Source organism: Cetorhinus maximus, chromosome 12 (genome assembly GCF_964194155.1).
Source record: "Cetorhinus maximus chromosome 12, sCetMax3.hap1.1, whole genome shotgun sequence".
Lineage (NCBI taxonomy): Eukaryota > Metazoa > Chordata > Chondrichthyes > Lamniformes > Cetorhinidae > Cetorhinus > Cetorhinus maximus.
In genome coordinates this window covers 72901230-72916547 of record NC_135890.1, presented here as the reverse complement: position 1 = coordinate 72916547, position 15318 = coordinate 72901230, and the positions used below count along the sequence as shown (strand labels likewise).

Genomic DNA, 15318 nt, shown 5'->3' with positions numbered 1-15318 from the left:
ACAGAGTAAGTCGTTGTTTATCTTATTGCTGTTTGTGGGATCTCGTGCAAATTGACTGCAGCGTTACTATCACTGTTATATTTTTCTCATTATAAGGCATTCATAATTGTCCCTGTTGCTGTAAATAAACGTTCCAACTACAAACCTGAATTTACTGCCCCAAGATTCTACCTTTTCTTAGTCACTTAGTATAAACATTGGGTTCCTTGGTTCCTGAAGATGATGAGAATGAGATATGTAGAATCATACAGTACATCACAAAATGGGGCCATTCAGCCCATCAAATAAAAGCTGGGTCTTTCAAAGAGCAATCTAGTTATTCCCACTACACCGATCTTTCCCCATATGAATTATTTTCTCCTTCAAGTATTTAATCCAATTTTGTTTTGAAGGCTACAGTTGCACACCATATACACTGCCCTATCAGGCAGTGCATTCCAAATCCTCACCATTTGTTGCACATATGATCATCGTACAGATAACAGGTACTAATGCAATTTCGAGACACTGTGCAGGACATTATTAAAAATAAATCAATCCATTCCCCCACCCACCTCACCTACACCCCCTCCTGCAGTTACACATTCACTTCACCAACCTGAATGTACTTCATGAATCGATGACACTTGCCACAGCGGGACAGAGGCTTCCCTGTCTCAGCAATTGGAGAAAATGACACCTCCATTAATTCATCCATACCTGCAGAGTAAGAGAACAGACTGAGTAAAAATAGCCACAAAAGGGCACTGAAGGTTGAAGGTTAAGCCGGCACCAATTCTCTACTGGCTTTCAAAGAGCAAACCTTTTCCAAACCTACAATGCAGTTCAAACTTCGTCCAAATGCAATAATTTCAACATCTTGGCCAAGGGAAATACTTTTCTGACATATCCCCACTGACAAATAATGCGTTATTGCAGGATACAAGCAGGACAGTTCCAATCTGTAGATGCAGATTATTGTTTTTGTACAGTGTTACATTCCAATAAAGCAGAATTATTATCTGCAAAAGGTTCTTATTGTCAGCCAAAAATATCCATTCATCTCGGCTTATCAAAGCTCTTAAAAAAACTGAATGCAAAGCACTCTGAAAATCCTTCAATGGCCTAGTGTGTAAACACAGCCCGATTTAGTGCCGACAGGCCCAAGTCTGTGCTGAGGCAGCTCATCTCAGTTAAGGCAATGGTGGGACATGACAAGTGGTTTCAATCCCTCTTTGGGAGAGAGCAACCAAAAAGGGTTTGTCTTACTGAGCTGGCAGTGACGAGTAGTGTTAGTGATGCCCAGGAATTGCACATCTTTAACACAACTCTTCAGTGAGAGTCAAATCTCAGATGCTAACACAAAGAGGAAGTGCATGCATGATTCTCCCATTTGGTAACCCGGATTAATCCCAATAGATTGCAGAATAAGCAAATAAAGAGGAGAAATTCAGAAATGTTCCCTCCTAGAAGAATAACACACCACTGAAACAGAACCACTAACAATACACCACTGAGAAGGAGCAGTAGGTATTTTTACTCCTGCAGCTGCTCCATCCTGGCAGGATACCACAAGAACTCCAAATAATCATATTTGCTTGAATGTCATGTGGAATATCCAGAGTAGTAAGGTCCACATGGGAGGGTGCAGTCTGCCCCTGCTCAGGACACCTGTTGAGCTAATGCACAGGACACTGGATCTCAGGATGTCCCAAAGTACATTATAGCCAGTGAAGTATTCTTTGAAGTGTGGTCACTACTGTAGTGTAGGTAACACAGCGGCCAAGTTATGCACAGCAAAGTCCTACAAACAGCAGTGAAAACGATCAGATCATTTATTTACCGATACTGTTGGAAGAATAAGTATTGGCCAAAACACCGGGAGAACCCCCCTGCTCTTCTTCAGAAAATGAAATGAGGCCTTTCACTTCCACCCAAGAGGGCAGGCAGGGCCTCAATTTAATGTTTTATCCGAAAGGCACCACTTCTGACAGCGTAGCACTCCTTCAGTGCTGCACCAGAGTATCAGCTTAAACGTTTGTGCTCAAGTCTCTGGATTAGGAAATTAATCTCAAAAGCTTCTCTCTCAAAAGCAAGTATGCTAGCAACTGAGCCACAGCTAACACCATATAAACATTAGACAGTTTGATAAACAATTTTGAACTAAGTACCACGGAAAGAAGTGCCACTGTAGTGCCTAAATCCTGTAGACATGGTGGCAAGAAGACTGGTCATGAGCAGCAATGGAGCTAAAATTGTGTGCAGGTTCAAACTGCATTCTTCTCAATTGATCAGGAATGATCTCAACTTCATAACCTTATGGTCTCATCCTTTTGCAGTTTTGCATGGGAGGGCAGATGAATTAATTCTCTAAGCAAAATTATGTAAAAGTATTGCAGTTGGTAGTTGATAGGAAAAGGATGGGTGCTGCTGTCAGACTAACTGGGCATGCTTTCTATTGACTGTTCATTTCCCTCCACTTTAACTCTCAAATGTGTGCCCTGGGATAATCTCATTGTTGTATAGAAGTGAATTTCCTTGCAGTTTACAAGCTACAGGTTGAGATGGGATTGATGGAATTTTCTCACCGTTGAAAAAATTTACGAGCACTGTGGAGCATTCAGTCTTAGAGATGTTCAGAATATAAGTACAGTTGGGGATGGTAATGATGCCTGTCTTGATAAGTTCTTGATGCAAAACTTTTGATGAAACTTTGCAATTAAAACTTCTCCCCATTATCTATCATTCCATAAAGTAACTATTGCCTTTTTACTGGTGGTGCTGCAATTACAAATAGGCTTATGCAAACATGGCCTATAAGCAAACAGATGAAAGATTCCTGCTCAGGCAAATCCACAGGTGAACATATAGGTAACTGTTCAGACCATAGGGAAAATTTTGCAAGGCTCTGCTCCCAACAGAGAATTGGTGGGAGCACAGAACAGAGAATTAAGGTTCCGTGTCTGAGGAGAACCTTACAAAACATATTGTTGTGACTGACTATTGAACAGATTAACAATTAATCATAGTAATTTGTTACAATACAAAGCATCAAAACATTCAGTTGTACCAGCTATAGAGTCCACAAAATAATGGAACTTCCTCTTGAAGATATTTAGGGCATGCTCCAGGACTGGTGGAAAGTCAGCTTTGCCCGCAGCAATGAGACCAAGTTGCTTCTCAACAGCACTGCGGATGGTGGGAAGGACAAGCTCCTGGTCTGTTAAAATACAAACAATTCATACAAATTACTAACTAGAGAAAAGATTGCTGCACATACTGATGGAATTTCATTAATAACAGCCACCTCCACCCAGCCCCCACTTCCAGCAATTCTAACACCTATCAGCCCACATTGTGCTCCTTGATCTGAGAGGGAGAGGTGGGAAATCTGGACAAAGATTTCTTCATAGATTACAGTCAGACTGAATAGAGTTCAGGTCCCACAGGTTTCAAAGGACAGAAAATTGATGGGAGAGGTGTTTATTGTTAATATTCATTCTCAGCATGTGGCCATCACTGGCCATCCCTAGTTGCCCAGCGAAGCTGGTGACAGGTCATCTTTTTTAATAACTGCAGTGTAGTGATTTGATACAATTGAGTGGGTTGTGAAGCAATTTCAAAGGGAAGTGAAGAGTCAACCACGTTGGCATGTGACTGGAGTCACAGGGCGGGCAGGAAAGGTGGTTTTCCCTGAAGGATATTACTACATCAGTTGGGTTCTTACAATAATCTGAATGCCTCATGTTCACTGAACTTTAACTTCTCAACTTGCCATGGTTAGATTTAAACTCACATTCTCTGTAGTAGTAGTTTAGTAATATAGCCACTACAGTGCTACACCTGCACACTAACCATTTCCACGCATGTCACAGCAACCATCATGGAGCTGCAGTAGCAGAAGCTTAGGTGATTGGGTCAACATGATTATTCTCCCAAATGAAAAATGTTATGCAGTATGGGAAAATCCAAAGAAAATGGAAGTGGGAAAATATTGTTCCTTAATTTCAAAGAAATTAAACTAAATAAATGAGTTAATGTATAGGGGCTGCTTTTGTGTGGCTTCCAGCTGTCTCTAAACTGTTAGTGTTCCAGAAGCAGATCAATTGCGTACCCTTTCATCACAGTGCAGGGCAAATCAAATGTTTGAAAAAGTGGGGGAATTAATTAATTTATTTTGTGTTAAATACAAGACTGACTTTCTTCGATCAAACCATACTGTAATGTTTAAATATATCTAAAGCAATTTAATTGCCTTATTTATATATTGCTGCATGGTACATCATTGTAATGAAATGAGCTAGAAAGCCTCTGTCAGTACAATGCCTGATGTGACCTACAATGAGTACATGAGTTGTCTTTAGTTTTCAATGCTACCTTTTTTCTACAGTGAGGTGCTTGGACACTTTGTGATTCCCTGTTGATGCATGGCCAAAACTGGCTGAGAATTTGTGGGTAAGTGAAGCTTGTATCTCATGACCCTGCAACACAGCACTGCATAGTGCCATGCCATTGTGCCACCTTCCTGTCAACTAAAACTAAAGGGGTAAGGAACTGTGCTACAACACAACTGCTGTCCTTGCTTTCGTTGGTGAAATGGATGCATTAATACATTCATATTGTGATAGCTTATATTTCCCTTTTAATTTTGTAATACAACTGCTTTGTTGTAATATAATTATTTTTGGTATTTTTGACCAAGTACACAATGGTCAAGTCACAATCAAATGTCAGTGTTTTCTTTACTTGGTAGTTAGTTCTATGTAATCAATACAACACACAATCTCAAAAATACTGAATGCAGAACTACAAAGCAACACTACAGTGTATTCAGAAGTACCTTCCAGGTGAATTTTAGCAAGTCCAGCTATGAGCGTTGACCCAGCATAATTAGATTTAATCACATGACCAAGGACCCAATAGATGGTTATCATTTCAATACAGCATTACAGAATGAGCTGGTGGCAAGGCTGGTATTTATTGCTCATCCCTAGTTGCTCTGAGAATGTGGTGGCGGGACTTCCTCTTGAATCACTGAGTATCAGATTGATACAATCAATGCGTGACTATGTGAGTTGTCTATTGATATAACTCTTCTAGCCATGTCATGAAGTGCTCATGGTGGGGAGATGGAGGGTCATCCAGGAGCTAATAAACTGGGCGATCTTGGTTATTATTGTTGTGATATCACATTAAGAGAATATGCAAATGATCAAGGAATCAGGATGTAAAGCAGCATATATATAATATATATATCAGTTGGAGTCTTCAAATAAATCAAACCCATAGTTTACCAACCAATCCAGTTTGCATGACTGGTAAGTTCATGTAAAGGAACCCAGAAACACAACATAGTGGCAGCAGTGTGAGTCTGTAGACCGCAGGAAGTGCCACAGACAGCATTTGGTGCAGTACAGGGGCTGCATGTGCACTGAAATTGCAGGAGGCAAAGTCTCTCTGCACACAGTACTTTGCAGAACCTTATTTGTGGGTTAGCCAATCAGTGGTGAATGGGAGCAGTGAGTCAGTTCAGGTTCATGTCGTGCAGTTGGTTTTGAATCGGACAGAAAAGCTGCAGAACCATTGAGGCGTTCTCGGGTGTCATTCCCACACAAAGGACCAAAAAAAAGCATGAAATGGAAAACAGCAGCACTGGGATAAGGTTGGCCACAATCTGAACTGCAGCCAAAGAAAAGAAAAGAGAAGAAGCAAAAACAGTAACTGCTGAATTTCTCCATGGAATAGAGAGGTTACAAATTCACCATAAGTTGGGAGCATCTGTTTAAGACAGGGAACATCAGAAGGATGGCCACCAAATTCCCAGCATGAATTAGAAGGCCACAGGTGTCCCTACTAAATTTAGGCTTTTTAAACAAAGGATGGAATTATGCTTTTTAGATTTATCTGTCACAGAACCACACAAACAAGCGGTGAAAATAAAGAAAGCCATTGGAAATGAGGCTTTGCAAAGAGTCAACACTTCGGGCCTGTCTAAGAAGGATCAGAGCATCCCTGTTAAGCTGTGGAACATGCTGGAGGGTCAGGTTCATGTAAAGGTGAACTTTGGAATAGTGATTGGAGCTGATTGCTTATAGACAACAGCCACAAAACTCAATTGATCAGTTCGTCAGCAGGTGCCATGATAATGGAAGGGACTGTGATCTTTCAGAAGCTGAGCTGAACAGATAATGGAGTTAATCATAGTTTCAACACTGATCAAAGCCTTCCAAAAAGACCTTTAGAGAAAAAGAAAGGTCACGACATTGGCACTGCTAAAACATGGCAGAAAATATGAAGCCATTGTGGCTGGACAACACTCCCAAGCACTGAATGCAGCTACCAGTATTGGCACAGAAGCCTGGGCGCAGAAAGCAAGGAAGCGTATGGGAAGCGCGGTTTCCTGCAACCACCACGAAGCTGTCCTGTGTTCCAAAACCTTTGCAAGATATGTGGTGTAAGAGGACATTGGGCTTGCCAATGCAGAAAATCTTGTTCTGGAGGTGCAACCAGAGGTTACAATAAGATGCCATCAAACAAAAACTATGTGCAGCATGCTGGCAGCAACAACAAGGAGTGTGCCAGAGACCCACATAAGCACAACCAAATGAGGTTAGCAACAAGACAGAGCAGGATAAAGATTCAGAATGGGGAAATCTTCAACCAGAAAACGAACAGGCTTCCAACATCGTTAATGTGTGGATGAAGTCAAACAATTAGAGGCTTTCGCTACTATCAGCATCATAAGCTCAAAGAAAATAGGCAAACACACACTCACACCCAAGTCGGCACGAGGACTGGCAAACATCTTGCCAGTCAGAATCCTGAAGGATATGTACCTGGATCGTTGGGAGTCAATGATACAACCTACGACAGCCAAATCAGCTGCGTACAATGGATCATCCATTCACTCCATTGAATGACAATTACACCGAAATTCAGCTATGACAAGTCTGCACAGAAACCAGGAGTATTCTACCTGGTGGACACAAGTGGGCCAGCTGTAGCAGGGTTACTGTTGTGTACGGAACTCAACATTGTGACCATATAAGAGATCACTAATGCACCAATCGTGGCAAAAGAGGCCAAAATTAATCATACTGAATCAGTACATAACCTACAACAAATATACCCAGATATCTCTCCCATATCCCTAAATGCTTATGCATCACTGATGATATTGCAGTGATGGACAAAACCAAAGAAGAGCATGACCGAAATTTACACTCTCTAATGGCAGCAGCTCAGCGTGAAGGGTTTGTCTTTAACAACAAGAAATGCCAAGTGAACGTGGGTCAGATTAACTTCTTTGTGGTTCTATTTATTTGAGTTGCAGGATCTTTCCTGACCCAGGAAAACTCAAAGATGTATTACATGTGCCTACTCCCCAGGGCAGCGAGAACTTGGAGAGATGCCTTCGATCCTTCAAATTCTTAGGGCCAAATATATCAAACTTTGCCAACAGAGCATCATAGCTTAGGGAGCTGTTAAGGAAGGATGTTCCACAGATACGGCAGGAAGACCATCAACAAGCGTTTGAGACACTTAAACAGGTATTGTCAGGAGAAATGTGTGTTTTGCAATACTATGACCCAAAAAAAGAGATGGTCTTAAGAGGTCAATGCATATCAAAAAGGGTTAGGAGCGTACATTCTGCAAGATGGAAAACTAAATGCATTTGGCTCAAAGTCTATCGCAAGTGCAATCTAATTATTCGAAGACATAGCGCAAGATACTCACTCTGGTATTCAGTATCACAGTATTCCATCACAATATTCCATACGTACCTATTTGAAAATGATTCATTGTGGAAAAAGATCACAAACAATTGGAAATGATTTGGCGCAAGACACTGACAAGTGCATCACCCAGACTTCAGCAGTTTCTAATAAAAATACTGGGATACGACTTTGAAGTCTGTTACACTCTGGGCAGCAAAATGGTTACTTCAGACACACTGAACCCAAAAACATATGCAGATGCTCTACTAGACCTACAAGTAGACAGTATAGGCCTGAAAGTAGAAAATGTACTCAATGTTGATCTGATGAGTTTTGGTCAACACAAGCATAATCAACATCAGGAGGAAACAGCAAATGATCCACGACTGAAGGCATTATGAAAAGTTATGATAGAAGGCTGGTCTGATTCGATACAAGAAGTGTGCCAGACAACCCCAGATGTTTTCAGCCGTACAGAGATGAACTAGGCATTTCAAGAGGCGTGATTTTCAAAGGAAAGCAGGTGCTTGTAGCTGAAGCTCTTCACCAGGACATATTGTCACAGTTACACCAGTTACATCAAAGAGTGAACAAGGCACCTGGTAAGGGAAACTGTGTATCGGCCAGGGATCAATATGGAGGAAGCGAGAATGTACAAAGCATGTCAATATCACCAACCACACCAACATAAGAACCGCAACATCCTCACAAGGTTCCATCACACCCATGGTCCAAAATTCTAAGTTTCCAGTCGTCAGACAATTGAAGGATACCTCGAGCACATCCATGGCAGACACAATGAGCACAATATTCAGTTTGTTCAGTATACCTAAAGAGATTATATCGGAGAGGGTGCCACGATAAACTGGCAGACCTTTTAGGGACATTTGTGCTAAATGGGGCATAAACTACGTGACAGCCTCGCCACACTGTCCCGGATCTAACGGTCTTGCTGAGCGAATGGTCCACATTGTTCAGGCATTAATCATGGAGTATAGAGAAACAAAACAAGATCTACGTATTGCCAGATTTCATTTGAGAGGAACACCTTTAGACATGGGCTTACCATCATCAGCGGAAATCATGTTTGGAAGGCAGGCTGGGACAACCTTGCCAAGCCATCATGTGTCCAAAGTCTCAGGGATGCAGGAGAAACTTCGTGAAAAACAAGGGAGAATGAAGGCAGCACGTGATCGACATGCAGGTGCAGAACTGCCTAGTCTGCATGTAGGACAAAAGGTTCAGGTCATACATCCTACCCAGGGAACCTGATTACCCGCAGAAGTATCAAAAGTGTGCAGGGAGCCTAGATTTTACGAGGCCATAAGACCAAACGGGGTGATGTTAGGGAGAAACAGAAGCCAGCTAAGGGAACTGTACAACTGTATAACACCCAGCATTCCAATTGTGCCTACGACACATCCCAAGATGAACTTGGAAAATGAAATTGTGGAAGACCACCATGAAAACATCAGCACTCCAATAATACACAGGATGTCAAGCACCTACAAGTCAAGAACACCAAAGTGATAAGTCTGGGCCTCAGAAAAGTCATACCGTAACGAGATTTGGGAGGACTACTAAGCCACCTATATGTTATATGGGTTCTTAGATCTCAGTTCATCATTTAAGAGTTTATCTTTTGCGTAAATAGTTTTCGCAACCACCCTACTGTATATGTATTTTTACTCGATTTTTGTAATGTTGTTTTGGACAAAAAAAGGATGTTGCGATTTCATTTTAAGAGAATATGCAAATGATTAAGGAACCAGGATGTAGAGCAACTTGTGACCAGTAACCAGTTAGTAGCGTTGGAATTGCAGCTATAAAGGAACCCAAAGCACAATAATTATATCTCATCATATTTACAAACCATCTAAAGATACGCCACAAGGCAGGTCAACACTCCTGAATGCTAAATAAGCTCCTAGTATCAGAGCTGGAGGCAATGCTATAGTTCCCTCAATTTCACTTTACCGATTTTGTAATATCCATGAACAAGGACAATCCCAAGGTTGGTGGGTTTCAATCTGCGGCCACTCTCCACAGTGACATAGTTGCGTTGACAGATGTTGTTGATGTGGACAGGGATACTGGCATCAGTCCCTGAGAGAGAAGAAAAGATGAATATCATTTCAGCTAAACATTTCCAAGTCTCAGATAAAGCCTCGAGTACAGTCTTCTCAAAGCCGATAACCGTTTCACCACTGGGATAAACTTGCAGTCAAAGGTTTTGGCCTTGGTGGGAGAAGTCGTCAGAGGTATCATTTCATCCAATCACTGCCTACCTCAGGAAAGGGGGACATAGAATGTCTGACAAGCATCAAGTATCTTAGCTTTGCTTCCTATTCCCACACATTACTGTCTATATCCATGAGGATGGTTCGTGGAGATTGATAGGCTGACCTAATTACCACTGGAGAACCCGATTCACCAGAAAGAGATAAACAAGCTGGCCAAGGAGTTTGCATAGGGCAATTATAAATTAGTATTTTTGTTACAAAACTTCCTTTGTAATCTCCTTGTTCAGATAGTTATTGCAAGTTTTTTTTTTAAACTTCGGAAATCTATTGGCTCAAGTTCTGAGAGCTGAAGCTTGGGGCCTCAAACACATCTCCTGAAGGTTTGTTTGGGAATTTGAACAAGAAGAATTGATATGAATTATTACTCCAATTACTCTAAAGAAGAAAGAACATGCATTATTAGAGCCTCTTCATAAAGTATATCTATTTGTCCCTTTAGAAAAACAATTACATTTTTGATATTCTGCTGTTATTTTATATTTTCCAAACAACATAACTAATTGGAGTAATTGCTTTGACTGTATTGATGCTACCTGCAACACTAACATGTCACTGAAGTTTGTTTATAGGTGTGAATCATAGCACAGCAGATAATTGGAGTGAATCATATACAACAAATGTTATGCTAATTGCAGTGAGTATTCAGCAAGAATCAAGTTATTTATTTTTCAGTTCCCAAAGGAACTTCAATATCTTGAGTATAGTAACGTCAGAAAATTAGTGTGTTTATTTCTTTATGAACACGAAAATCTTCTAAGATCTCTTTCCTGCCTCATCCTTCTTGACTTGTTTGACACAGTTCACCACACTATCCACCTCTAATGCTTCTCCACTGTCATCCAGCTGGGTGGGACTGCTCTCAAGTGGTTGCATTTTTATCTATCTAATCATAGCGAGAGTATCACTTGCAATGGCTTCTCTTCCTGCTCTTGCACCATTACCCCTGATGTCCCCCAAGGATCCATCCCTAGCCCCCTCTATTTCTCATTTACATGCTGTCCCTCAGCAACATCATCCAAAAGCACAGCATTAGTTTTCACATGTAAGCTGATGACACCCAGTACTACCTCACCATCACCTCTCGACTCCACCACTGTTGTTAAATTATCAAACTGCTTATCTGACATCCAGTGCTACATGAGTAGAAATTCCTCCAATAAATATTGGGAAGACTGAAACCATTGTTTTTGGTTCTTGTTCCAAACTCCATTCCCTAACTCTATTCCTCTCCCTGGCAACAGTCTGAGACTAAACTTATTTGTTCGCAACCTTGGTGTCATATTTAACCCCAAGATGAGATTCCAACCACATATTTATGCCATCACTAAGACCACCTGTTTCCACCTCCTTAACATCGCCCAACTTTGCTGGTCTCAGCTCAGCTGCTGCTGAAAGCCTCATTCATCCCTTCATGACCTCTAGACTTGACTATTCTAATATACGCCTGGCTTGTCTCCCACATTCTATCCTCCTTAAACTTGTCATCCAAAACTCTGCTACCCATGTTTTAACTTGCACCAAGTCCTGCTCACCTATTAACCCTGTGCTCACTGAACTGCTTTGGCTCTACGTCAAGCAATGTCTTGATTTTAAAATTCTCATCCTTTTTTTCCCCCAATCACTCTCCCTACCTATTTTCTCTATTCTCCTCCAGTCCCACAACCCTCAGAGATATCTGTGTTCAGCTAATTTGGGCCTCTTGAGCATCCTAGATTCTAAATCACTCCACCATTAATGGCCGCACCTTCAGTTGCCTAAGACCTAAAGCTTGGGAATTCTCTTCCTACGCCTCTCCATCTCTCTACTTTGCTTTCCTCCTTTAAGAGGCTCCTTAAAACCTATCCCTTAGATCAAGCCTTTGGTCATCTGATTGAATATCTGCTAAACGTATGATAGAAATACAGGTTGTTGTTTCATGCAAGTTTAGCAAGAAAATATGGCACAAAACATTTCAAGAGTGTAATGTCTAATTGAAAATGGTGAGCAGTCTTTTGAAAAAATAGACTGAATAAAGATTTAACAACTGCATTACAGAAAGGTATAGAACACTCCAAACAATGCGAGATTACCAATGGTAATTTTCACTCAAAGTAAGTCAACCTCCGGACACAGGTAGGTTTGGGTTACACAAGCAATAAATTAGTGGAAATTATTTTGTGACCCCTTGCTTTTGTCAATCTGTCAGTCAGCTAAACAGAAAAAAGAACTGTAAACCGAAATGAAAACTGAAAATCCTGGAGTTTTTAAAAATGTATTCTTTCATGGGATGTGGGCATCCTGGCTATGCCAGCATTTGTTGCCCATCCCTAAATGCCCTTGAGAAGGTGGTGGTGAGCCACCGTGAACCACTGCAGTCCTTATGGTGCAAGTATACCCACAGTGCAGTTAGGAGCAGAGTTCCAGGATTTTGATCCAGTGACAGTGAAGGAACAGCGATATAGTTCCAAGTCAAGATGGTATGTGGCTTGGAGGGGAGCTTGCAGGTGGTGGCTTTCCCCTGCATCTGCTCCCTTTGTTCTTCCAGCTGGGAGAGGTTGCAGGTTTGGAAGGTGCTGTCAAAGGAGGCTTGAAGAGTTGACAAATGGAGAGAGGGGAGAAAAAAAGGAAAGCTGCAAATGAATACACCTGAGGATGGATTTCACTGCCCCCTGAAAGACGTATTTACAGCAGGAGGGGACACATAAATTATGATGGGTGGCTAGCCCACCACCTTCCTGTCTAACCCTGACCCAGTCTCCATGATACAGTAGGCAGACAAGCACCAAAATTGGCAGCCCCCCAACCATTTTTAAATAAGTAATTAACGGGCAATTGAGCTTGTTACCAAGCCAATTGACCCGAATATTACACTGCCGATGCCATAAAACAGTTGGCGTGGGCAGGCAGGCAGGAGTGGGTAGGCAGTATTTTTTAAGCAAGCTAATGGAAGGCAGGAAGAGGGGGTACGTCCTTCGGGGACCGCCCTGTGTCCTTTGGGGGCACACCCTCCCCACTTAAGATGTTTCCCCACCTTTGTTCCTCCCTGCCTGGCCTCAAACCCCACCCCCCACAGGCTTCCCGCCCTCCCCATCCAATACTTCTGACTTACCTCACTCCGGGATCCATGGGCAGAATTTTGCCCTTGGCGTGCGGGATCGGTGAGGGCGGTTGGGAAGCCACCCGCCGCCTGCGATTGGCAGCGCTCCACAATTTTACACTGGCGGGCCAACTAAGGCCAATTAATGATATCTGCCGAGTCCAATGGAGACCTGGCGGCCAATTCAAAAGCGGCCTCAGCAGCCCCTGGAAGGCTGCCATGGAAGGACGCTGAATTCTGCACAATGGAATCCGTTCCAGGTGGACAAGGCAGGCGGGAGGGCAGGTCGGTGGAGCAGTCAGCCCCGTGTTTCTAGGATGAGTGCCTCGCAGCCCTCTTGGAGGTGGTGGTGGCAGCCAGGAGAGAAACCCTTGACCCCAGAGACACGAGGACGACGACCCCCACCTCACCAAAACGGCCTGGAAGGAGGTGGCATCCAGGTCAACAGCCACAACGTGGTGAGGCGCACATGGGTACAACGCCAGAAGTGCTTCAACAATCTCCTGGGGTCGGGAAGGGTGAGTTGGCATGGGTCACTTTGCAGAACAGTTAAGAGCTGCCCATCCCCCTGTGGATCTCAGAGGTGTTAGAGTGAGAGTGGTAAATGTCAATGAGGCAGGATCTGGCCAAGTGGGTGAGCCGTGGTTGCTTGGACTGAGTGCCTTGCGGCTCCAGGGTCACGAATCAGCTCAGTCCTGTGAGGTGTTCCTCAGGTGGGGTTGGCCAAGCTGCAATGGCGCTGCAGGTAGAGGGTGGACTAATTAATGCTCCTCTGTCCTTTCAGGAGAAAGCATCCCATAACAATGCTGAGGGATCGTGAACTGGCGGGGGACCCCCACACCTCCTCATCCTCATATGGTACGAGCAGGGGGCCCTGGAGCTGGAGAGGCGCCATGCACCTCGGTCAAGTGGCCGCGGTGAGGCTGGGGTGTCAGAGGGAAGTAAGAGTGCAGTGCACTGAGGTGAGAATGTCGGTTATTGCAACCATTCCAGTGCAGTCTCTAAATTGATGTGAGCATCAATCCTTGAATCCCCATTGATAATTGAAAGATGAGGGCACCGTGATGCATATCTCTGTCTCACCAGGGTGCCAGGCTTGCACAGTGACAGTGTCATGACTTAAACTAATGACATGTCCTTCTTCTCCCTTTTAGGCTCACCAACAGGTGGTTGTCATGAGGAGCCTGAAGGCCGATCCCTGACCCCTGAGGGCCACCATGCTCACCACGCACCTGCATCACACCCTCCCTGTCAAGCAGCTATCAGCACCTTGGTGGGCATAACATTACTGTGTAGTCTATCGGTGCACACTGGTGAGGGCACCTCATGCTCACTTGAGGTGCAGGTGGAGGTAGAGAGTGCCCAGGGCGCCGGCAGTCGGAGGGCTGCTGGGTACCAGGACGATGCTCAGTCAAAGGCCTTTGGAGTCGTCCATGAGGCAGCAGATGCTGGATGTCCAGCAGGATGTGCGGGAGGATCTGGTGGAGATATATGAGGGAATGAGTGCCATGGGGTCTGTCGTGGAGGAGTCCCTGTGGAGCATAAGCACTGCGTTGACCCTCATGGCTGAGCACAGTGCCTCCTCCATGGACTGAGTGGCAACTCTCATGGAGAGGTTCCTCCAGGGATTCAATTAGGGTTCTTGGGGATGCGCTCGGATATGCAAGCCCTCACACCGACAATAACCTCAGCTGATCCATGTCAGTGTGGGAGATGGATTGGGCACCCAGTATCCCAGCTAAGTGCCCATTCATCAATGGCGAGCAGGGAGGTCCAATGCGACCTCACATTGGCGCACAAGCTGCCTGTTGTCTCTGTGGGCTCCTCTCAGGGTGCTCCGGATGACTGCAGCAGCTCCTCCACCCCTCTTCCAATGACCGTGGCATTTGATGATGCTGCGGCGACTGGGTTGATGACAGCCGTGGCACTGGCCGCTTCCTCCCAGGCGGGGCCAACACAGGCTCCATGGGCCAGAGGACACCAGCCAAGGTCATCAAGGCCAACAAGACAGCAGAGTGAGCCGGCTGTCTCCAATGGCGGTGCCAGTGAGGGGGGAGCACCTAGGCGTAGTGCCCGCAAATGAAAACTTAAAGCACCTTAAGCACAACACGGCCTTATCATGGGTGATATTTTGCTTTCCCATTTTTCTTTACATTTTTTCATGGTGTGATTGAAAACATCGGTTAATGTTAATTTCAGCAATGTTTCATATTCACAAGTAAATGAGATGTTATTTTGTGCA

The 15318-nt window shown here is 43.8% G+C and overlaps 1 protein-coding gene across 5 annotated transcripts in view; it reads right to left on the bottom strand.

The window, feature by feature from the left end:
• top3b (DNA topoisomerase III beta) overlaps positions 1 to 15318 on the bottom strand; it is a 64116-nt gene that overhangs the window by 7088 nt on the left and 41710 nt on the right. For 4 of the 5 annotated variants that reach the window (XM_078553890.1, XM_078553894.1, XM_078553892.1 and 1 more), the window contains 3 exons: positions 9675 to 9803; positions 3050 to 3199; positions 599 to 699 (listed from right to left, as the gene is read on the bottom strand). In XM_078553890.1, coding sequence (XP_078410016.1) covers positions 599 to 699; positions 3050 to 3199; positions 9675 to 9803 — 380 coding nt within the window. The remainder of the gene's footprint in view (positions 1 to 598; positions 700 to 3049; positions 3200 to 9674; positions 9804 to 15318) is intronic. The other variant, XM_078553891.1, reaches the window with a different exon arrangement.